Genomic DNA, 25,542 nt, shown 5'->3' on the forward strand with positions numbered 1-25,542 from the left:
TCTATTCAAGATGGAGTTGCTCTGGTTCACACACCTCTGACAGTTTTACTTCTCTGATTCTCAATTTGTGATTAGTAAAATTAACCAATAACGCCTACCCTTGAAAGGGAATTTTTGACCAAACCCTCATCTCTTTCCTACTGAGAACTTCCCACCAGTGAGAAGGTTGGGACAGGGTGGAAGGGGTGGGTGGGCAGGTAGGAAAGGCAGGGACATTCTGTCACCTCCGAAGCCTTCTCTCAGGATGATCAGAAATTAGCTCTTCACCCTCTGCCAGGGCACTCCCCCTACTTTCAGGAGGCCATTGAAGTGGGGTCAAAGTGCATTCTGCTTGTGGGCTGCCTCTGCTGGAGTCCTTTCCAGGATCCAGGGCTAGGCTGGGGTGAGAGGAAGCCAAAGCTGTTCCTGTTCCCTCCTCAAGGATTCAGCCCTGAGATGATGCAGCAGCTGGCCCTGGCTCTGCGGTAAGCGTCCCTCCCTGCCCCAAACACCAACCCAGGAACTGCAGAGCAGAAGGAAGGGAGTAAAATTCAGCCATAGTGCTTCTCGCTTCCTGAGAGGGAATGGGAAAATGCCAATTTCTGGGTTCCCGTGTGCTAAGAACCTTATATACATTTTCTCACTTACCCTTCATTCTGCATGACCCAGCAAGGTGGGTATGATTTTTTTTAAAAACGAAGGTGGGTATGATTGGCCACACAGTACAGATGAGGACACAGGTTCTGATGAGTTAAACTTCTTGCCTGAGGTAACTCACTCACGGAGAAGTGGTGGAGGCCACTTTGGGAGGCTGAGGCGGGTGGATCACTTGAGGTCAGGAGTTCAAGACCAGCCTGACCAACATGGTGAAACCTGATCTCTACTAAAAATACAAAAATTAGCTGGGCTTGGTGGCGTATGCCTGTAATCCCAGCTACTTGGGAGGCTGAGACAGGAGAATTGCTTGAACCAGGGAGGCAAATGTTGCAGTGAGCCAAGATCGCACTCCAGCCTGAGTAACAGAGCAAGACTTGGTGTCCCCCCACCCCCTGCCCCCAGAAAGAAATGGTGGAAGCTGGGCAAAAGTGAGCAAAAGCCATGTTAAGCCCAGGGTCCTGGTGCGACCCTCACCACCCCAGGTAGTGTGCTCCCTACGCTGGAACTGTAATAGGTCTGTTGCCTGGTGCACACAGCAAGTTAACACGATGAGACACCAGGTTGCAGCAGAGAAGGAGGTTTAAACTTAGGGTCACCAAACAAGGAGACAGGAGAGAACCTTAAATCCATTTCCCTGAGGAGTTTGGGGCTGGGGTTTTTAAGGGTTTTGGAGTGGGACAAAGTGTGGAGATCATTGAATGGTTGAAGAGTGCAGGTTGATGTCACGGGACAGGGAGAGGAAGAACATGCATTCTCATGCTGATCTCGTTCCTCTGTGAGAGTCTTCAAGCTGGTGGTTGGAATTTGGGGTTTGAAAAACACCCTAAGCAATCCTTAAACAAGTCAGTCTTGCGATTCTAATGTCAGAGATCATATCTATAGGAACAATGGGAATACCAATCAATTGTAGTGTCAGGAATCCTATCTATAGTAACATGAGATGAAAGTGGGTCAGTATCTAGTGCTTTGTGACTTTTAGCAACATGGAAGTGAGCCAATGTGCAGCCTGATTAATGCTTCATTATCACCATATTTCTGTCCAGAATTCTTGAGGATGGCTTCAAAAGCAGCAGATCTGAAACTTTATGGTGGACAAAAAATCACCCAGGGGAGCAAGTTTACAATGCAGGTTCTCGGGGCCCCAAACCCGAAGAGTATGATTCTGTAGGTCTAGGGTGGAGCCCAGGAACCTGTATTTTGTAAACTGAAAATAAAATTCTAAGGCTCCCCAACCATCGGAATGGACTCCCTCCTCTCAGCCAGGGGCATTCCAAAGTTAGCCTGAAAAACTAGTTTCAGGCCATGATGGGAAGGAGAAGCCAGATATGCCTCATTAAACCCTCCTCCCTTTTGGAATTACTCATAAGACAGGATCTATTAAGCCTGATAAGAAACATTTACAATCTATTAACTCTGATGCCTGCTCTCTGGAGTCTTCATCTGCATGATAAAACCTTGGTCTCTACAACCCCTTATCATCACCCAGACGTTCCTTTTTATTGATAATAACTTTTTCAACCAATTGCTAATCAGAAAATCTTTGAATCTGCCTATGACTTGGAAGCCTCTGTTACAAGAAAGGGGTCTGGATCCAGACCCCAAAAGAGGGTTCTTGGATCTCATGCAAGAAGGAAATCAGGGTGAGTCCACAGAGTAAAGTGAAAGCAAGTTTATTAAAAAAGTAAAGGAATAAAAGAATGGCTACTCCATAGACAGAGCAGCCCAGAGGGCTGCTGGTTGCCCACTTTTATGGTTATTTCTTGATAATATGCTAAACAAGGGGTGGATTATTTATGCCTCCCCTTTTTAGAGCATATAGGGTAACTTCCTGACATTGCCATGGCATTTGTAAACTGTCGTGGTGCTGGTGGGAGTGTAGCACTGAGGACAACCAGAGGCCACTTTTGTAGCCATCTTGCTTTTGGTGGGTTTTATCTGGCTTCTTTATTGCAAACTGTTTTATCAGCAAGGTCTTTATGACCCATATCTTGTGCCGATCTCCTGTCCCATCCTCTGACTTAGAATGCCTTAACTGTCTGGGAATGCAGTCCAGTAGGTCTCAGCCTCATATTACCCAGCCCTTGTTCAAGATGGAGTTGGTCTTGTTCTAATGCCTCTGACACCTGCACTTCCAGTTGTCCCGCCTTTCCAGCCTGAACCAATACACATCTTACATGTATTGACTGATGTCTTATGTCTCTCTAAAATGTATAAAACCAAGCCGTACCTCCACCACCTTGGGCACATGTTCTCAGGATCTCCTGAGGGCACTGTCATGGGCCACCAGTCATTCATGTTTGGCTCAGAATAAATCCTTCAAATATTTTGCAGAGTTTGACTCTTTTGGTCGACAGTTTTTAACAAGGGCTTCCCAAGATCCTGATGCACCTGGCCAGGGATTATGTGCTGAAAAGCGTGTAGGCCCCCCCTCCTCTATCACCCCCACTATCCCCACTTCCCCTACTCGCAGCACCTGGAGCAGACAGAGACCTGTCTCCATTGCCAACCCAGGGATGGAGCAGCTGTTCACACCAAGGTTTGTCCATCCTGTGTAGACACGGCTCCCTGGGCTGCCAAACTAGAGACCACATTCTAGATCACCTGCACCCAAGCCTCCGAAGTTTCATCTGTCAAGTAGAAGATAGGGGAGGACTATGCTCAGAGCTCAGCTTGCCACAGGTCACCTTCCTGAGGCCTGGTTGAATATTTGCTTTTGGGTTTTTTTTTTTTTTTTCACTTAATCTAAATTTATTTTATTTTATTTTATTTTTTGAGACAGAGTCTTGCTCTGTAGCCCAGCCTGGAGTGCAGTGGCACCATCTTGGCTCACTGCAACCTCTGCCTCCCAGGTTCAAGTGATTCTCCTGCCTCAGCCTCCCCGGTAGCTGGGATTATAGGCATCCATCACCACACTCAGATAATTTTTGTATTTTTAATAGAGACAAGGTTTTGCCATGTTGGCCAGGCTGGTCTCGAACTTCTGACCTCAGGTGATCCACCTGCCTTGGCTTCCCAAAGTGCTGGGATTACAGGCGTGAGCCACCACGCCTGGCCTAAATTTATTTATTTAAGGGTTTATTTAAGAAGGAAATTTATATCCCTCTGGCATAGGGAAAACAAGTATCGCTTGTCGTAAACAGAGGGTGACCATAAAAATAAATATAATTTCACTTCGAGAAAGGTGCCCCCCACGCCTTGCACCAAGGAGAGAAGAGTGATTCTTATCCTTGAAGACGAATTTGCCTAAACTGACCTCACTACAGTAGCTCTTATCTTGCATTAGCTCCCCATGTCTTTCCTAGCCACTTCCCCACAATTTATTGTCCCTCGAAGCCCAAACCCACTTTCCTTTGTTAAAAGGGTACAGAAGCCCTGAGCTTTTTCACTCTGGTCACTTTGGTGTTGATGGGGAGTTGCAGGTCAATGTCAGGGAGAAAGACTTTTCCTCTACTCTTTTTTTTTCTTTCTTTTTTTTTTGTGATGGGGTCTCACTCGGTTGTCCAGGCTGGAGTGCAGTGGCACAATCACCGCTCACTGCAGCCTTGACCTTCCTGGTTCAAGCAATCCTCCTGTCTCAGCCTCCCAAGTAGCAGGAACTACAGGCGTGCACCACCACAACTGGCCTTTATTCTCTTATTTTACTGCACTGGGGCCCTGTGAATGAATAACAAAAGACCTATTAGCAGAAGAAAAAGCACTAAATTTCTATTGATATTTAGACACATGAGAGTTCACATAAAATAAGTAAAATTCAAAGATGGGCCCTTGGGACACTGTCCACATTGAGACCTGCTCAATGGCGTCCAGCACCAGGAAAGCCCTGGGGCGCACAGAGGAGCCACGGTCCCCGTCCATTGAGAGGCTCTGTATTACGGCCGTGGGGAACCAGCTCAGGCTGGCGGGACTGCCCCAAATGCCAGGATCTGAGAGCCTGGTTCAAGTTCTGGCTTCGCTACTAACTTGGGGGCAACCTTAGGTGAGACACGTTTCTCTCTATCTCTTGGTTTTCCACTCTGTAAAATGAGATGTTGTGAGGTGCAAATTGGGTCATGGATTTGAAAACACTTTGAAAAGCATAAAAATGTGAAAAGGTCTGTGTAGAAGGGAAGTCTGTAAAATGACTCTTTAGAACTTCGACTAGAGGTTCAATAGGACAGTATAGCTGTCTCCAGATAGAGTTTCTTAAGACAGTAACAAATGTGACCATTGCTTGTAGATCTGTACAGAAGATGTAACAATGACTTGCTTGCAACCCACAAGTTTATTTGAAACCTGAGTAATCTCAGCATCCAGCAGCTGGTTCACTTTGATTTATAGGAAACCAATTATGCAACGTTCTGAATTTACTGGATCAACAGTTTAGAACTGATGACTCAAAGAGACATGGTAACTAAAGAATTGTCAGGTTCTCTGAATCAAGCTTGCCCTGATTTAATGAATGAGTTGTTCACTGATTCTTAGAATTGACCATTTTGGAATTGTTGCATAGGTTATTTTGAGTTCCAACTTTTCTTTCTGTAAGGTTTATCTCACTATCCCCCAACTCTTTTGCTGGGCCAGGAATAAGTCACTGCCAGGGCATTAACACAATGACCCCAAATTATTTTAAAAAGGTTAACCAAATTATAGGCGTTATATTCAGTTCAAAAAGGCAAAGAGGTACGTAACACATTTAAAGAAAATGTTCTATCAAAAGATGAAAAATGTTTTAAATAAAATTTTATCATTTTATTTTATATGCAGCAAGGTCTTGCTCTGTTGCCTTGGCCAGAGAGCAGTGGTGCAATCACGTCTCACTGAAGCCTTGATCTCCTGGGCTCAAGCGATCCTGCCACCTCAGCCTCCGGAATAGCTGGGACTACAGGTGCACACCACTGTGCCTGGCTCATTTTTAATTTTCTTTTTTTTTTTCTGTAGAGATGAGGTCTCACTATGTTGGCCAGGCTGGTCTTGAACTCCTGGCCTTAAGTGATTCTCCTCACTTGGCCTCTCAGTGTTGAGATTGCAGGTGTGAGCCACCATGCCCAGCTTAAATACATTTTTAAAGGAGAAAGCTGTAAAATGTCCACATTAGGGGGATGATGATGGTGATGTTTTGTTCTTTACTCATTAGGAGGGTGCACCTCCCACCCCTCTACCCCTGAGTAGTGCACAGTCCCAAATTTAGAAACCTGGAAAATTAGTACCAGGACCAAAGCTTGTCTCAGCCTCTGGGGATGTCATCAGGTATACCTGTGGATGTGTGAATAGATCAAGTAAGCTTTGCTCATCTCTTGGTGCAAAATAACAACATAGCATGTGTGAGTGGCCCATACAGCCCCCCAGGGCTTGTACCCCTTCCCAGTGTCCCACACGTGACCACCGGTTGCATCACTGGGGAGCTGGTTGACAGATACAGATGTCCAGGCCCTAGACCAGCTGTGTTGATTCCTCTCAGAGCTCTGGTCATTCTGATGCAGCCCTTCTACCTGTCAGTCCCTGGGACAGCCTCAGAATCCACCAGGTCCCAGTTTCTCCTCTCCCCTAGGCCTGGATTCCTTCTGTCCCAGTGGAGGCTGTGCCTTGTCACTGGGGAGAGGTGCTCACTGAACAGGAGTCACGAGGTCCCCCCTGTGGGAGGAGGGGGCTGAGAGACTGTAAATCAGACCCTTTACACACAGCACATGCCAATCTCTGCTGGCTTTGGTGGAGATGGAGCCAAGGGGCTCATGGCAAACTGCCACCTTCCTGCTTAGACATAGCTGCTTTCGTTTTTGTTTTTGAGACAGGTTCTCACTCTGTCACCCAGGCTGGAGTGCAGTGGCATGATTACAGCTCACTGCAGCAGCCTCAACCTCCTGGGTTCAAGCAATCCTCCCACCTCAGCTTCCTGAGTAGCTGAGATTACAGGTGTGGACCACCACACACAGCTAATTTTTAAGTATTTTGTAGAGACAGAATCTCACTGTGTTGCCCAGGCTGGTCTCAAACTCCTGGGCTCAAGCAATCTTCACGCTTTGGCCTACCACAGTGCTGGAATTACAGATGTGAGCCACCACAACCTCTTGGTTCAACTCAAAATGCTTTCACTGACCTCCTGTTCTCATCACAGTGTGGAGTTCTTGCTTCTTGCATGTCAGTCCCTGAGAGACTAACAGGTGGTGGTGGAGATGTGGTGACCTTAGTGCCTAGCCCAGGCCTGGCACACTAAATGTGTGTTGAAGCACTAACTGCGAGTGTTTGAGCGGATGAATCAACAGGATGATGTGGGAACCAGAAGAGAAAGGAGAACCTCTGCTGGGGAAACAGGGGAAGTGCACGAGGCAGCCTACAGGGAGGGAGGGATTTTGCCGGTGGGGTAGGGGGACAGGCGTTCCAGGCAGAGGGCACCACCCAGGCGAGGACTGGAAGTGTCGACATGCGCCACTTTGGGACCAGCTGCAGGGCTGTGTGCCCTGGACCCAGCCTGGATCTCCCCACAGGTGCTGTCTCCCGCATGATTGCTGCTACTCCCTCTTGACACCTCACCAGAGCTCCCCTAAGTGGCACCGATGCAATTCCAGCATCACCGGTGGCCATATCCAATGTAGTGAGTGCTTCATGGGGCAGCCTGGGAAGATGAGAAGAGGGGCCACCTTCTGCCCCAGACACCTGCCTTGGCCCCTAGGACTTGGGTTTAGGGCGAATGGTTGGAGTCAAAACTCTTGGGCTGGGGTTTGGTGGTCCTCTTCCATGACAGGTGCCATTGATTGAGCACCTACTGTATATAGGGCCCCGTAGCGGATGCTTTATGTGCATTGTCTCATCAAATACTCCCAGCAACCTAGTGAGGAAAGTGCCATTAGCCCACTTGACAGCAGAGACCACTGAGACTTAGATAATTGAAATCACCTGTCTGAGGTCACACGGTGAGGAAACACACAGGGCTAAGATATGAGCCCTGATCTGATTTTAAGGCCCTTACAACACAAGCTCTGCGTGATTTAAACTCAGTGGCTTGGATGTCTGTCCCACAGAGGAGCCAAATAGCTGTGCTTGTGTGGCTAGTTCCTGCGCTGGGTGGTTAGTGAACATGTTGGGACTGATGCTGTCAGAGGCTTGGAGATTGCAGGCCAGAAGCCCAGTTCCATTTGTTTGTTTGTTTGGGATTTTTGTGTGTGTTTGTTTGTTTGTTTGTTTTTTGAGACAGAGTCTTGCTCTGTTGCCCAGGCTGTAGTGCCGTGGCGCAATCTTGGCTCACTGCAACCTCCATCTCCTGGGTTCACGTGATTCTACTGCCTCAGCCCCCCAAGTAGCTGGAACTACAGGCACCCACCACCACACTTGGCTAATTTTTGTATTTTTGATAGAGACCAGGTTTCACCATGTTGGCCAGGCTGGTCTTGAACTCTTTACCTCAGGTGATCCACCTGCCTCAGCTCCCCAAAGTGCTGGGATTACAGGTGTGAGCCACCACACTCAACCTCAGAAGCCACTTCTGATCTAATGTTTGAAGACAAAAGAGAAGGATGAGGGGGAGTCCAGGGACATTAAGCCCCAGGGGAGCCTTTGGGGGTTTGTTTAATTAAGACTAAGACACTAAAGCCACTCAGACACCTGCAACTTCAGAGCCAGAAGGGCCCTGAAAGGTTATGGGAATGAGGCTTTCTCAGATCCTTTTGAAGGCAACCCACAAAATGTAATAAAATTGACATCTGGACCCAGTCCACCCACACATACACAGCCAGCATAGACACACAAAGTGCTGAAGCAGCACTTTACTACTTGTGATATATTAACACACACATGTGCACACACACTGGATGCAACCCTCTAAACTGATTTCATGACCCACTAGTGGACGGGGACTGCAGTTTTTAAAACATGATCTATCAATTCTTCTGTAAAGATGAGAAGCAGAGACCCATGACAGGTAAAAAGGCTGCCCAAAGTTAGTACTTGCGCAAAGTCATAACTAGAGCCTGGTGTTTAGTTTCTTTTTCTTTTCTTTCTTTCTCCGCACCCCACCCCCCACCCTCTTTTTTTTGAGACGGAGTCTCACTCTGTTACCCAGGCTGGAGTATAGTGGCACGATCTCAGCTCATTGCAAGCTCTGCCTCCTGGGTTCACACCATTTTCCTGCCTCAGCCTCCCGAGTAGCTGGGGCTACAGGCACCCACCTACACGCCTGGTTAATTTTTTGTGTTTTTAGTAGAGATGGGGTTTCACTGTGTTGGGCAGGATGGTCTCGATCTCCTGACCTCGTGATCTGCCCACCTCAGCCTCCCAAAGTGCTGGGATTACAGGCATGAGCCACCACGCCCGGCCCCAAACCCGGCATTTAGTTTCTAATACTTCTAGCTACCCAAAACTGTGGTTAATAGAATGTTAGCCCATCTTAGTATGTATGAGGTACTTGGATAATTTGGGGTACAAGACATTGAACTGGACCTCACAGCTACAGAGGGTCTAATTCTGTGCTTCTGAGGAAGTTCAGAAGGTGCTTGAAATGCCTCTGGCCAGTAGGAGACCCAGTGGGAGTCCTGGGGGGCCAGTCTTCCCCCAGACCAGGTTTTCTGTGTTGAGTTCCTAATTCTGACTTCTGCCTCTCACATTGTAAAATCTGACTCCTGGGTGTGGTTCCCCAGAAGACACAGCTGTGACCCCTGCCCTCTGGGCACCACTGATGGCAGTCATGATGTAGAGGTATGCATGGGATTTAACTCGTGGACATTTACTGGGCGCTCCCTCTGTGCCAGGCCCTGTGTCAAGCACAGTGGAGAGTGATGAGAGCAGCGAGGCCTAGGCTCTGTGCCAGTGGGCCCAGCCTTGGGATTTGCAGGGACCCAGGCTCAAATCCCCACTCTGCCCATCTCTGATTGCATGGCCTAGGGCACACGTTCAGCCTCAAATTGAAAGTTACTCCCCCATTAAGTGGGATGATTACACTTAGTTGTTGGGCTGTTGGAGATTCAATGAGATAAACTGTAGGAAAGTCCCTGGCACCTGGTAGACAATCAGCAGGTGGTAGCTCTTATTATTGTTACTGATATTAAAAATGCAATTAGTAGCTAGAGATAGGGGATGAACATTCCGGAGGGGGAAGAAACAGCAAGAGCAAGGGCAGAAAGGTGGGAAAACCAGAGCAAGAGCAGAGGAGTGGAGGTTTGGGAGGTGGGGAATAATTGGGAATTCAAACTGGAAAGGCAGTGCAGCCACAGCGAAGTACCTTAACTGTCAGGCTGAGGAACTTGGCAATGGGAAACCATTGAAGGCCTTAGAGGAAGGGAGTGATGCAACTGGAGTTCATGAAAGAGAAGGTGGCCAGCAGACCCTTGATTGATAATATCAAACCCCTGCCAGGGAAGACACTGTATAGTTGTGGGCTTTCTAAATTCAGCAAGAAAAGGGGCCCTGGCACCATCCTGGGAAGGTCTTGACACCTGGGTCAGGGTAGAGGTGGGATGGTCTGTCTGTCTGGCCAGAAGTGAGAATCCAGATTTCTTCCCTGGCTGGTCCAGGTTCTGGGAGCAAGTGCCAGAAGCAGATCTGCAAGTGTGACCTGAAGTTGGCTTCATGAGTGCAGCAGCACCTGGACACGTACAATGGTTGGAAGCTCATTTTCAGCAGGAAGCCATGCTAGAAGATGACACTTCCCTGTGGGACACTGGGGGACTGAGTTAAAGACTCTGAGCCCCCTGAGGACACCACCTAGCATGCCAGTCCTAATGCAATGCCCATCCCCTTACCCAGCCAAGCCCAGCCCAGGGAGACCTCAGGGACAGTGAGGTCACCGGTGAGCCCAGCTCTCATCCAGACTGCCCACTGCAGATGTCAAAATCCCACAATCACTGTATTGTCTGCCCAACTCATTGGTTCTCTCTGTTTCCACACTGGTATGTGAGCTTCCTGAGGATAGGAGCTGCATCTCAGTCATTCGCTTATTTATTCAGTCACTCATTCATTCAACAAACATTTTCCAAGCATCTGCTATGGTCCAAGCATGCTGGCATGTTGATACAGGCACTGGGAAGCCTGTAGCAACCAGGATTTGATATAAGCAACAGAACTACTAGGAGATACCTATATATAAAATAAGAGATGTATTATAGGGATTTAGCTTGCTGTGATTATGGGAGCCAGTAAAACAGTGTGGGTGGGGCTGTTTCTGTTTGTGCTGGTGCTGTGACCTGCAGTCCCGTGTCCCAATTGGCAAGGCAGAGTGGAACTACAAGGATGAGTAGAGCTCTATGAGGACAGACAACGACATCCTTCAGCCTCTCACTGAAGACCGCCACGTCTTCCATGTTGATGATGCAGTGTCTTCCAAGGGAAGCCAGTGCCCTTCATCATGGAACCAAGTACGCTCCTGGCTCCGAAGTAAGAGGAGCTGAAGATCCTCTGCCAGGACCTGGAGTTGCTGCAGCTCCCAGTGCTTCCCTGCACTAACACCATGAGCCAGCACATAAGGGCCAGCATACATTGGCCGCAACAGCATTTCATGCCCTGCTCCGACTATGAGATTGTAAAAATTAAATTACTCCATACCAGTTTCCAAATCTTATGCAAGACATCTCTTGAGACCCATGCTAACCTGGAACTCTGCAGGGAAGGGAATTCTAGGAAATGAAACTTTGGCTTAGTTAAGTGAAATAATACAAACCCCCAAGAGTTCACCCCTTGTTGACTTGGCACCCATATGCACCTCTCCCAAATAAAGGCAATAGCAAGATCATCTTCCTGCCTAACATAATGCAGTTTTCCCTGTATACAATCTAACAAGCTATCCTCTCCCCAAAGTGGATAGAGGATACAAAGTTCTTTTATCCATCTCAATTTCTTATTTCTATTCTAGTTGAGTGACAATCCCCTTTTGATATCCTCTGACTTGAATATTGAGATATAAGGTTAACAACACTGATACACCTTATGTAAACAGCAGCACCCGAGATGGGGCTGCAATGCTGCAGCCATCCACTGTCAGGGAATGGTAGCATATGTGGAGAGCCATCTGTAAAACAGGCCCGGGTCTTTTTCTTTCTCCTGCAATTGGTCACAGGGAACTCGCCATGAATTCATAGGTATAGGTGAAGGAGGAGGCTTGTGGCAGGCACTAGGGCCATGGGCATGCTCACACAACTTACTTGGGCCTTCAGAAGCTATTCAAGCCCGATTTCACAAGACCATTTCCATTTGATTATGCAATTGCTGCTATCCATGCTGAACTTTGTTTTGATGGTCCTGTTAACACCCAGTTCATGATAGGCAACTCAGGTCTCATGATAACGTGGTAACCTGAGGTCAAGCATTCAGTGTCTACCAAGACCTGCTGGCAAGCCAGATACTGTTTCTCAAAAGGAGAGTAGTCCTCTGCAGTTGATGACATGGCTTTGCTCCAAAACCCTTAAGGTCTGCCCTATGCTTTACCCACAGATGCCCCTCTGAGCTTCCATGTAGCATCTCTATGTGCATATACACGTCAAGCACCATTGGATCTGCTGGGTCATACACCCAAGTGGCAGAGCCACTTGCATGGCAGCCTGGACCTTTTTGTTCTGGGCCCCACTCAAAACAAGCAACTGTTCAGGTCGATTGGTAAGTGGGTTGAAGTGGTACTTCATTGGTATCACTGGTAAATGGTACTTCAGTGGTACTTTGACCTGAAACATGAGCTACTCTCTAAAATCTGAAGTGCCCACAAGGCACTGTGCTTCCTTCTCAATAGATGGGAGGGCCAGATGCTGTGACTTGTCCTACCTTTTCAAAGGGATATCTCAACATGCCCCAGACTAAAGAACCCCTGGAAAATGCCACTGCAGTAGCAGGCCCCTGAATTCTTGTGGGATTTTTCCCCCCTAAGGCAAACACATGTCATACATGTCATCACCAATGCTGACGTCCTGTGAGATGCAAAGATAATCAAGGTCCCTCTGGACTAGATGATGGCATAGAGCTGGAGAGTCGATGTAGTCCTGCAGTTGGAAAGTGTAAGTGTATTGCTGTCCCTGCAAGCTGAGAGCAAATGCTTCTGACAGTTTTACTAATAGGTATAAGGAAAAAGTCATTCTGCAGTGGAATAATTAAAAAATAGGTGCCAGGGGATGTGTTGATTGGCTCCAGCAACAAAACTACAGCAGCTGTGATTGGAGGCATTGCTTGATCAAATTTGCAGTACTCCACTGTCTTTCTCTAACAGGCATCTGTCTTCCATACAGGCAGGCAAAGAAGCATTCATGTCCTGTATGCAGATTTTATTTTGTAGAGGCAGGGCCTCATTATGTTGCCCAGGCTAGTCTCAAACTCCTGGGCTCAATGAATCCTCCCACTACAGCCTCCCAAAGCACGAGGATTATAAATGTAATCCATCATGACTGGCCCTGTCTGTGGATCTTGAGTGAGATTTTAAAGCCTTGAGACCATCACTTTCTTTTTCCAAGTTCTCCAACCCATAATAATATTTTTGTTTCCATTAAAGTGCTCTGTGCCATCAACTACTTGGTCACCCTTGAACAGGTGTGGACAGAGGTGATCATTTAAGTAGCTGTTTTATCTCTTCAGGCTGTGGTCAATCAATGTTCCCCTTACCACTAAAAACCAGTCATTTATGCCTTTAAATCTAACCAAGAAGAAAACCAATTCCAGATGCAATTCAAAGAGCCCATCCTTCAAGTTGTTCCTCAGAAACCTCTCCTAGTACCAAATTCTGAAGAGGTTAAGGAGTTCAGGCAGAAAGGCAGAAGTACTCTCATACGACAATACTTTTTTGGTAGAGATTTGACCTGGTACGGATGGGATTGCTGGCTTAGTCCTTCATAGGAGGCTGTTTCTCCTGTGCCTGGTGCTACAGCCTGAAGTTAGCAGGGCAGACAGTCTGAAACGGAAGATGGGTGTGAAGGGGCAGGGGAGAGCAAGGACAAATTGGTACCTGGGAGGATGCATGGAGCCCAAAAGAACAAACAAGAACCAGATGGATCTCAATACCTTCCACCCTAGTTTAACTGCCTGTGCACCCTGCAGGGGAAGTTGGCTCCCTTACTTACAGAGCTAAACACACATCTGGCCCAAGAGTCAGAGAAGTTAAAGAAATCCAGCAGGCTCGCCCCAGCAAGGCGAGCCAGCAGATCCATGATCCATGGGCCTGAGCCACAAACACAACATGCCCTGCTCCCAGGTATAAAGAGAATATGACTGCACTTCCCATCTGCCTCCCAAATCTCAACAAAACATCTCTTTGGGCCCTAAACTACAGCAACTAACCAGAACCTAACCCAGAACTCTACAGGGAAAGGAATTCTGGGAAACATAGCTTAGCTAAAGTTACACAATCCAAACTTGCCACACCCACCCTGAACAAAACAAAATGTGTTTTCCTCAGTGCCTGTTGCAAGACCTGGCCCCAGCTCCAAGCTTCCCCTGCATGATGTTCTACTAAGAACACGGTTTTGGGCCGAGGTGGGAGGATCGCTTGAGGCCAAGAGTTCAAGACCAGCCGGGGCAACAGAGCAAAAGCCTCAGCTCTACAGAAAAATAAAATTATCAAGGTGTAGTGGTGCATGCCTGTAGTCCTAGTAACTCTGGAGGCTGAGGTGGGAGGATCATTTGAGCCCAGGGGTTTGAGGCTGTAGTGAGTTATGATCACGCCACTGCACTGCAGCTAGGTGACAAAGTGAGACCCTGTCCCTGAAAAAAAAAGAGACCACAGAACATGGCTTTGGGATCAGACAGACTGCTTCCTTCCCACCTCTCTTCCTTATTACCTGTGTGGTCTCAAGCAAAACACTTCACTTTCCCAGTCGTCAGGTCCCACCCCTCACATGGGAATGAAAACAGCAGCCTCACTGGGCAGTTAATAATGTCTACATGGTGTCCCGCACAAAGAAGAAACTCCAGCCAGACTCGCTGGCTCAAACCTGTAACCCCAGCACTTTGAGAGGCCGAGGCAGGCAGATCACCTGAAGTCAGGAGTTCGAGTCAACATGGTGAAACCCTGTCTCCACTAAAACCACAAAATTAGCTGGGCATGGTGGTGCATGCCTATAATCCTAGCTACTCGGGAGGCTGAAGCAGGAGAATAGCTTGAACCCAGCAGGCAGAGGTTGCAGTGAGCCAAGACCATGCCATTGCACTCCAGCCTGGGTGACAAGAGCAAAATTCCATCTGAAGAAGAAGAAGGAGAAGGAGGAGGAAGAAGAGGAGGAGGAAGAACAAGAAGAAGAAGAAGAAGAAGAAGAAGAAGATCCATACACCTCCTACCTCATCAGCCCACCTTAGCTCTGTCCTCCTCCCTTCCATCCTGATCAGTGGGCTTTACTTGAGGCTTTTTCAGTTTGGTAACAACTGCAAGGGGGCTCCCCACTGCCCAACCCCTCTGTAGATATGCTTATAGAGATCATTTTACTTATGTTTGGAGGCTCACATTTGTGCCTGAAGCCCAATTCAGATAACAGTAAAGGATCTGTATGTACAGGGCAGTCTGTCCATTAAGGACGTATAAAGATCTAGCTAGGGAGGCATTGCGATCTGGTCTGTATGTTTCACTAGCTTTCTTAAAATGGGATGACCTCCCTGATGGTTCTCCTGCCAGCCAAGGGATCAGCAAATGCAACAATTGAGGAGAACGCCTTTCCCCAAGTTTCGAGGCTCCCTTTGCTCTCATAATTTCCCCAGAGCTGTTCAAAGCAGCCAAGGTGGAAGAGAGCAATGGGATCTCCTCCACTGAGGATGAAGCCCAGAGCCCCAGACTGACTGACCACCCGGGGACAGCCTCCAGAATCCAAAGAGGCAGTTGCAGCAGGGAAGACATGGAGCTGGCCCTCAGCTGGAATCCACGGGTTCCCCTGACGAACCCCTAATGTGGGTGAGTCCCTGAACTGCTCCTTTTGTGGACTGGGGTTGAAGGCAATGTGGGATAGTGGCCAGAGCCCAGGGTTTAAAGCTAGGATCTGAGATCGAATCCTACTTCTGCTGTTGATGTGCTGTGTGACTTTTGGACAGTCTCCTAAACTTTCTGGGCCTCAATTTCTTGGTAGATAAATGAAGGTTCTCCATGGTTCCTTCCAACTCAATCCCACACCAGCCTGTAGTGTTGCCTTCATAACCTCATAGCATCCTGCTCCTGTGTGGATGCTGGGACTCTGAGCTGGGATGTGCCAATGAGAAGGGCCTGCCCACACCCCCTCCTGCAGAACTTACCAGCAAAACACTGCCCTGCCTCCCACCTGACCCCCATGGGAGAAGGGAGAAGTCTGGACTGGGTTCTCTTCTCTGTCATCCAGAATATCACAATTGAAGGAAAATGGGATTAGAGTGAAGACTTCAATTTCCCCCACATACCCATTCAAAATTGGATCTGGGAAATGGCTTTGATTTTAAATATTTCATGAGCAAATTCAGCATTTAAGTCCCTCCCTGTGTGGCATTGTCAAATATAGACACCGAGTCTAAATCAAACTTTTCTAAAGCACTGGTGCATTCAGGGTAATCTCATAAAATTAAATTTTATTTTGAAAACATTCAACACTAGAGCTTTTTAAATATAGACCTATTTATCATGCAGTTATTTTGGGGTATGTCGGAATAAAGAAGCCATAGGTCCTTTCTTGGAAGGATGTTCCTTTGTTTTGGAATACATCCATTCTTCTTTCAGTCTTGGTATCAGAACATCCTTTCTTTTATGAATTGATAGACGGGTTGGTTTTTTTAATGTCCTTACTTTGTAAAAAATAAACCCCACAGCTGACACCTATTAAAAAAAAATTCCTGCTGTGTGAAATCCTAGAACCTCAGCATTCTCCATATCAGCATCAAGGTGGGCTTTAGAAGTCTCATTTTACATTGCAAGGAACAAGACAGTTTATTTCTCAAAGAGACTGAAAGTCGAAGAGGTTCAGTAACGGGTCCAAGACCACACAGCTGAAGAAGCCAGCACCGGGATTTGAATGCCACCCTCTCTGGCCTGGAAGCTGAAGCTGGCATAATCACCAGTTATCTTTCCCTGACCCCATCGAGGAAGAATGAGACCCAATACTGGAGAGGACCCCAAGGTCTAAGAAAATTAGCCCAAGAGAAAGCCTGAAGCTCATCCCAGAAAACCGTGCATTTACTAATCTTCCCTTCTGTTTCGGAGATAATGTAGACATCTTTGGGTTTATTGCCCCAGCGGCAGAGAAAGAGGCACCAGTGATCCCCCACAGCAGAGGAAAATGCCAATGTGGTTTTTATTAGCCTTGAGAATGAATTTTATTTAATACCCATACACCAGATTTAAAGAGTCAATTTGGCTCTTCTTGCGTAAAAATTCTCTGGAGGGTGGTGGTGATGATAATCTGATCGCAGAAGCTGAGAAGTAAGTGCATCTCAGGAAAGTGTTCCAACTGGAGCCAGGACGCTGTCTTCAGAGAAGAAAAGAGACACAGCCAACCCTGAGTTGGAGGAGAGCTCTTGGCACCAGAGGGGCTGCCCTCAGAAGTGGAGGCCTAGGGACCCTGGGACCCTACCAAGTCCTATGACCAGAGTCACTCTCCTGGGACTCGCTGGAGGGTACAGTGTGGCCCTGGGGGTCCGCCAAGCTTCAAGAAAGACTGAGGTCTGTGACTTAGGAGCCTCTCTCAGGAACCAGGCAGAGTCAGTACTCTGTGTTGTAGAAAAACAGAACAAAAGTCTTGGTCTGGGAGGAGCTCGCTGGGGAGGCCTAGGAGCAGAGGATGTTGGGAAAGTATTGGTACTGTGGGTTGTAGCTCCGTAGGTTTCTCTTGAGGCAGTAGACGAGCTTCCGGTCACAGGCACAGAGCTTCACATGGCAGAAGGGCCCGGGCTCTGCAACAGGACACCAAGAGCAGAATGAGGGTGGGAAGAGCATGCTCCAGTCTCAGCAGAGACCCCATGGACTTCCTGCTCCGAGGAGCTTTCAGCCTGATGGAAGAGGCATGGCTCCTAAATCGGGGGAATAGAGAATCTGATGGAAGGGGCACAGCTGCTGCTCAGGGTGAGGTTTCAGTCCAGGAGACAGCTCCTGCCCTCAGGGAGTTCCCAGTCTGATAGAGGAAGCACCTTCCTTCCTCTGGGGGACTCCCAGTCTGATGGTGGAGGCAGCCGCTGCTCTGGAGGAACTCTCATTCTCATAGAGCAGAACCATCCCCAGATTTAGCCTTGAACTCAGAGGCCCTGAGCTTGAATCCTGCTGTGTGCACTGGCAGGCTTTCGAGCTTCCATTTCCTGATGTCTAAAATGGAGAAGACTAAACATACTCTACAGGTATTTTGGGGGGGAATCAAGAAAAAGGAAGCATGTCAAGCACTTTCGCACCCAGTGGATGATTCAGCCCTACCCTGGGGGTCTGATACAGCTGCAGTAATCCTGCTCCTCTCGTCCCAGTTCTGCACCCAACTCCTCCTCCCCCAACAAGATACAGGCTGGCTGTTCTCTAGGGCAGCTGAACTTAAAGTCAGGTGCTCTTCCAATGGCCCGAACGGGAAGCCCCAGCCTTACCGCAGGTGACCACGCCCCACGCGAATCTGTATTTGTAGGACTGTGTGCGAATGTTGCAGCCCTTCTCCTCCAGCCGCCCATAGCAGTGGTCATGCGCCCAACAGCACCTGTCCGTGCAAGAGACTTAGATCCCAAGGGGGAGGGGTGCCCTCCTGACCCCATCCCTAATAGGAGCAAAAATTCAACCATGTCACTTTAGCAGAGGCCACCTTGGTGGACGCGATGTGGCAGGGAGGATCTGGTAGTGTGACTGAGTAATTTCCTGCTCCTCATTTCTAGCCAGCAGGTCATGGACCCTCTTTTTCCTCCTGGTCTCACGACTAGACTACATTTCCCAGCCTCCCTTGCGAGTAGGTGTGGCCGCATGATTTGGTCCTGGCCAGGGGAGGTAGGTGGAATTAATACACTCCACCTCCAGACCTGCCCAGACAAACTTCCCACACTTTACTCCACTGTCCCTCTGCCGCCATCCTTCGGCTGGATGGAGATGACCCAGCAAAGAATTCTGAGGCCATAGGGGATGGCAGAACTACAAGATAGGAGGAGCCAACGTGTGATTCCTACTGAACTGTTATGTGATCCAGAAATAAACTTCTCGTATCACAGGTCCCACATATGTGGATCAGCCAATATGGATGGAAAATGTAAGCAGGCCTATTTTCTTGTGTCTATACTAAACATGTACAGACTTTTTTCTTGTCATTATTCCCAAACAATACAACAACAACTTCCATAGCACTGACGTTGCATCAGCTACGATAAGTAATTTAGAAATGATTTAAAGTATGTGATGGCAACCGAGCGCGGTGGCTCATGCCTATAATCTCAGCACTTTGGGAGGCCAAGGCAGACTGCTAAAGTCCAGGAGTTTGAGACCAGCCTGGGCAACATGGTGAAACCCTGTCTCTATTAAAAAATGTATATATAATTAGCCAGGCATGGTGGCACGTGCCTGCAGTCCCAGCTACTCAGGAGGCTGAGGTGGGAGAATCATCTGAGTGCAGAAGGTCGAGGATGCAGTGAGCTGAGATCGCATCATTGCACACCAGCCTGGGCAACCAGAGTGAGACCCTGTCTCAAAGAAAAAAAAAAATGGTTGGGGGGATACAATCACATAGGTTATATGCAAATAATATGCCATTTTATATCAGGGACTAGGGCATCTGCAGATTTTGGTGTCCACGGGGATCCTGGAACCAGTCCAAGGGATGACTGTATGTTAGATGTAGCAGATTGCATATAAAAGGTTTTCTTGGTTTACAGAATAATTGAGATCTTACAGAGGAAACACCCAGTTCCTCCTATTACTAATATCTTATATTAGTATGAGACCCATGTTAGAATTAATGAACCAATATTGATACATTATTCATAATTATTCACTAAATAATACATCATTATCTCACTAATTGTAAAAAAAAAAAAAAAAAAGCCATAATTGATTCAGAGTTCCCTAGTTTTTACCTAATGTCCTTTTTCTGTCCCAGGATCCCACTGGGGATCCCATGTTACATTTCATTGTCTTGCCTTTTTTTTTTTTGAAACGGAGTTTCACTCTCATTGCCCAGGCTGGAGTGCGATGGCGCGATCTCAGCTCACCACCAAAACCTCTGCCTCCCAGGTTCAAGTGATTCTCCTGCCTCAGCCTCCTGAGTAGCTGGGATTACAGGCATCTGCCACCATGCCCAGATAATTTTGTATTTTTAGTAGAGATGGGGTTTTTCCACATTGGTCAGGCTGGTCTCAAACTCCCGACCTCAGGTCATCCACCTGTCTCGGCCTCCCAAAGTGCTGGGATTACAGGCGTGAGCCACCGTGCCCGGCCCATGGTCTTGTCTCTTTAGGCTCCTCTTGGGTGTGGCAGTTCCTCACGCTTTCCTTGTTCTTGACTGTTTTGAGGGGGTACTGGTTAGACATTTTATAAGATGCCCCACGATTGGGATTTGTCTGATTTTCTTTTTTCTCATGATAAGACTGGAGTTTGGGGCCATTTATTTTGCTGCTAAATTGTTCCAGTGTTGGCCACTGGGGGCTCTTTCAGTCAGCACAGGTGCCACTTGTCACATCCCCATCAATGTGGGCTTTCGTTTTGTTTGCGTTTATTTAAGCACTTCCTTACTTTTTGGCACTAAAAGAAGTTCCAGGCTCATCTCGTATATTTCCTGCCTTGGTCCTAGAATTGACCATTTCTTCAAGGAAATGGTCTTGAAGGGGCCTTCTATTGAAGAATGACATTGGAAACTAGATCTAGGCATTAAGTGTGCTTGTTGCTACTGAGATGTCATTTCTTTTAGACCCTCTCCACTGATAGCAAAAGAATGTTTCTATTTGCCCATGTGTATAAAAAAAAGTATATGCTACTTGGGAGACTGAGGCAGGAGAGCGGCATGAACCCAGGAGGCGGAGCTTGCAGTGAGCCGAGATTGCGCCACTGCACTCCAGCCTGGGCGACAGAGCAAGACTCCGTCTCAAAAAAAAAAAAGTATATGATCACACAGGTTATATGAAAATACTGTGCCATTTTATATCAGGGACTAGAGCATCTGCAGATTTTGGTATTCACAGGGGTCCTGGAACCAGTCCGAGGGATGACTGTATGTTAGGTGTAGCAGATTGCACATAAAAAGTATTCTTGGTTTACAGAAAAACTGAGAAGATCTTACAGAGGAAACACCATTTTCTCCTATTACTTACATCTTATATTAGTATGATACTAATATATCCATGATATCTATGCATACTGCTACCTATGCATACTTCCACATGTAAACATCTGTATCTACAATAAGCTAAACAGGAGTCCATAGTGATGTCTCCAACTTTAGTCCTTTTGCACATGGAGCATTCTGGCTTCCTGCCCTGGCTTATCCCACTCCAACAGTGAGAAACTTGGCCCCAACCATCTGTCCTTCATTTGCTTAATCATCCCTTTCCTTTATATATGTCTAGCAGTATCAGAATTGTTAACCCAGTTGGGTATGCTTTCCAAGGAGCAAAATCTCCCATTTCACACGTTCTTCTAGAACTTTAGCACTTCCCGATCAAGAGGTGGAATCTAGATGCCCTCCCTCTTAAAGCCTTTGTGACTGCCTTGACCAAGAGTACAGTGTAAGTGACACAATGGGATTTCTGAGGCTGACCATAAGACACCATATCCTTTGGTCTTGCAGTTTGGGGTCACTCACTCTTGCAACCCAAGAGTCACCATGCTGGGAGGAATCCCGAACATCCTTGGAGAGGCCTAAGTGACAGGAATTGAGGCCTCTGACCCGCTCCTAGGCCAGGAGATGCTGACCACTTGCCAGCCATAGGAGTGAGCCATCTGGAAGGTGGATTGTCCAGCCTCAGTTGTCCAAGCTGAAGCTGCGACAAGCCATCCCCACAAGCCCTACCCAAATGGCAGATTCATAAGCAAAGTAAATGACCAGTGCTGTATAAGCTACTACATTGAGGACCACTTGTTACGCCACAGTTGACCAACTGACACCTTAGGCCACTGAGATCTTGGGATTGCCAGCTAATTTCTTTGAGGCTTAGTTTTCTTATTTGTAAAATGGTACTTTAATACTCATCTTCCAGAACTGATATGGAATTGAATAAGAAAACATGGGTGCAGAGCCTGGAGCCTAAAGGGCAGTTATAGCGATCAGCTCACCAATCGGTGCCATCCTTGGGGGTTCCTCGGCCGCCCCAGCCGCAGTAACAGCCGTAGAAGCCGTAGTTTGTCAGGGCGTTCTTCCCTGTCACCTTCTCGATCATTGATTTTAGGTCCAGCAAGCCTCCTTGCACAGCAGGCACACCTGGAAGATAGCCCATGTCCCCAGGTGACACCCAGGCAGCCCAGCCCTGCTTTAGGCCCACTGCCCAACATCTCCTACCCTTTCTCCCACCCAGGGCTTGGAGGGACCTGCATGTCTCTTTTTTATTCTCTCCATTAGTGGGAAGGGAGGTGCAAGCAGTATGGAGAACTGGTTAAGAGTTTGGAATTGAAAAATGAGCAGACCTGGGTTCAAATCCTGGCTCTGCCACTAATTCAAAGTATGGTATTGAATGGAGTCAGAGCCTCAGTTTCATCCCCTGGAAAACGGGGACCCCAAATTAGCAGCTACATCTTGGAGTTGTCATGAGGGTTAAAATAAGATCAACTATGTAAATTTTGAGCATGGTGGCAGACACATAGTAAGTGACCATGACATATAAGGTGTAATTCATAATGTATTTGCATGAAGCAGGCAGATAGGAGCTTCCTGTCTCTCTTGGCAATACATCCCTCTTCCCCACCACTCCCTCCCCTCACACCCTTTAGAATATAAGGCAGAGAATCTAAAAGCAGGATGGGACTCTTAGAAATCGCTGAAGCCAGTTCCCTCATCTTACTAATGGGAAACTGAGGCGTGGAGGGAAGAGGTGCCCTGTCCAGGGTTTCACAGTGAGCCCAAGGCTCTCTCCTTGCACCAGGCCTCCAGCTCCTCCTGGAGTCTCCAGGGATCTAGCAAGACATCAAGGAGCAAGACAGCCTGTCGGGGGTTGTATATACGGTCACGGGGCCGCAGGATGGGACTAAAGCCATCTATACAGTCACTTCCCAGCTGGACAAGCCTGAGCTGAGAATGACCCAGGAATCATAGGTTGGGATATTTAGATAAGAGTTTTGATTTTTATTTGGATTGATTGGGGGATTTTGTAAATCTTATTTTATTTGCATACAGGGAAAAAATCTGCCTCCTACATTTGCCAGCCACATAACCTCTATGTCCACAACCTTTACACAGCTGAGGTACAATATCTCCTAGGACCCTGCCACAGCCTTACGCATGGACTGCATTAGCCCATGCCAGATGAGGAAGCAGAGGCTCGGAGGCATGAAAGCTCTTGCTGAATGTCTATGCAGTCAGTGCAGAGCCGAGATTCAAACCCAAGTCTCTACGACCTCAATGGCTGGTGTCCTTTTCACCACCCTGTTACTCCCATGGGGTAAAAGTTCATTCGAAGGTCACGGGGCCAGCACTTACTACAAGCCAGGAACCAAGCCAGTGGGAGGAGGCCTTTCATCTCTGGGGTTCTGGAAAAAAAAACACATCCCACAACAGGTCTATCAGGCAATGCCCCCGTGGCCCATTCAGATCCCACCCTGGCTCTCCACCAGGCCCCATCTATTCCACTCCCCGTCATGGTGGGCAATAAACAAGATGAGTCCAGCCAGAAAAGATGAGGCAAAAAACTGTAGGTCCACTGAGGGCCCTGGAGGCAGAGGGGCAACAATGGAAGCATTTGCAGGGACAGTGTCCCTACCACCAGTGCACTTTTAGCCACAAACACCCTGACATACTCACCCCGTTGGCAAAATGGCTAAAAGGGACCAGAGAATGGGCAGGATTCTTAAATGGAGATTTGGTGGCATACGTGGAGAAGCAGGACTTGATATAACCTAGACATGGCCTTTGATGAAAGATGTAAGACGGAAGAAAAAAATTCCTGGACAGAGAGCACTTGACGCCCACAGCAGGAGGGCAGAAGGAAAGCCGATGATTCTACATCTCATACTCCTTTTAGCTCACAGTGCTGTAGTTGCCTGTTTTCAAGGATGTCTACCCTGATGGTTCTTTGCAGGCAGAGGCTGGGTGGATGCACACCTCTATTCTACCACTGAGAATAGTGCCTGGCCCAGAGGAGGTGCTCAGCAGTGAAGCCTGGGCTCCCACAATGTGCCAGTGGCTTTCAGGGCCTGATTATGGCTCTTATGGGCCCCAAGCGCTTTTGCCTTTGTAGGCATCTTTCTGCTATATCTTTATATTTATATCTATATTCACACAATTATTTTTGACAACTATGATGCTATAAAGAAAAATGTAATCCAAGCTGGATTTATTATTATATATTCATTATTATGTTCATTTCCTTCCTCTTGATTTTAAAAGAATTTATAAAATTAAGACACTCTCCTGGGACCCAGGCACTGTGTCTCCTAAAGAATAAGTCAACCCTGGGGGCTCACGAGAGTGCTGCAGGGTAGGTATTACTGTCCTCATTTTGCCACTGGGAAAGTTGAGGCTCAGAAAGCTCAGGGACCTTGCCAGAGGTCACACAGCCATTAAGCAGTGGAGGCTGGATTCGAACCATGTCCTTCTGCGCCCCTCACTGCACCACGCAGCCTCCCTTCCCAGAGGCATGAATCCTTTGAGGGGTCTGTGTTTGTTCCTTCTCATGCTCTACCTCTCAGGCCAGAGCCCTTGGCTTCACTCCTTAGAATCTGTCTTTGGTAAAAACAGCCATTGCCAGCCTAGAGTCCAGGAAATTCCATGTGTCTCAGGCCAGCACCTGATTCTAATTTGGCTTCTCAGAGGTTCCTTGCCGGCAGCTGCCTGATTCCCTTCCTCCTAGGATCCAAAGTCCTTGTTTGTCCACAGCTGGGCAGGCCTGGGGCTCTCCCCTTCAGTGCTCTGTTGTCTCAAGTCCCTGAGTTGAATGGTCGCTTGTGCCAGAGCTCTACCTGAACCCCTGGTGCCTCCCAAGACCTGGCCTCCAAACATGCTTCAGACTCCCCTGGGCTCCTGGCTACTGCGCTGGCAGGCCAGCCCTTGTCCAGTAGCAACTCTGAGTTCCAAGAACATTCCTGAGGGTTCTGTCCACAGCTGGCCTCTGGGACAACCCTTGTCCAGCAGCAACTCTGAATCCCAAGAACATTCCTGAGGGTTCTGTCCACCCATAGCCTCTGCTCCAAGGGCTCCAAACAGCCAAAGAAATGGCCCTAGACCCCACCATTCCACACCAATCTTTCTCTGCTGCTCCCTGGAACTGTGGCACAAGGACACCACCTGCCACTCACTGAGCACCTCTGGTGTGCCAAGCACTATCCTCTATCTCTCTAAACCCATCAATGACCTTGGCAGGCCCGGTGTCTGTCCTTTTAAACAGTCACTTGTTCAATGAATAACAGTTGTTGATTTTACAGATAAGGAAATTGAGGCTCAGACAAGTGAAGTGAGTTCCCCAAGGGTTTAGCCCAGAACTGTGAATCTATTTCCTTGACTGACTCTACTCCACTGCCTCTGAGCATACCTGGGCACTAAACATGCTTTTGATTTTCTATATTTTAGGACGCTTTGACATCTTGGAGGCCAGAGACAGCCTGCTCCTTCCAGGGCTGCTAGTTAATTCCTAGACACCTCAAATGGCTCCTCTGTGAGCATGCCTTTCATATACAGACCAACTGTGACAGTAGGTAGCTGGTCAGACAGGAGCAGGGCAGGAATGTTAGGCAACCATCAGGTGATGGGCAGGAAATTATTAACCATCTCTCTAAAATAATAACTGGTCACAGCCAGCACCAGGGAAAGGTAGTCTCCCAATAAACAGGAATACCTGAAGTGGGTGATCAGCAGCTTCCAGTAAGATCTCAGGAGCTGGGTGAGTGGGCTCACACATGTGCATGAAGAGGCAAAATGGCGGCATTTAACTGGT

At 47.8% G+C, this 25,542-nt stretch overlaps 1 protein-coding gene across 3 annotated transcripts in view; it reads right to left on the bottom strand.

Annotated features, from left to right (window-relative positions):
- Nucleotides 1-16,072: 16,072 nt before the first annotated feature.
- The window catches only part of PLA2G5 (phospholipase A2 group V), a 63,544-nt gene continuing 54,074 nt past the window's right edge, over nucleotides 16,073-25,542 (bottom strand). For all 3 annotated transcript variants that reach the window (XM_054680246.2, XM_001160738.7, XM_016955285.4), the window contains 4 exons: nucleotides 23,094-23,143; nucleotides 21,737-21,881; nucleotides 18,082-18,188; nucleotides 16,073-17,409 (listed from right to left, as the gene is read on the bottom strand). In XM_054680246.2, the coding sequence (XP_054536221.1) occupies nucleotides 17,285-17,409; nucleotides 18,082-18,188; nucleotides 21,737-21,881; nucleotides 23,094-23,133 (417 nt within the window). In that variant the 5' untranslated portion in view covers nucleotides 23,134-23,143 and the 3' untranslated portion in view covers nucleotides 16,073-17,284. The remainder of the gene's footprint in view (nucleotides 17,410-18,081; nucleotides 18,189-21,736; nucleotides 21,882-23,093; nucleotides 23,144-25,542) is intronic.

Source organism: Pan troglodytes, chromosome 1 (genome assembly GCF_028858775.2).
Source record: "Pan troglodytes isolate AG18354 chromosome 1, NHGRI_mPanTro3-v2.0_pri, whole genome shotgun sequence".
Classification (NCBI taxonomy): Eukaryota; Metazoa; Chordata; class Mammalia; order Primates; family Hominidae; genus Pan; species Pan troglodytes.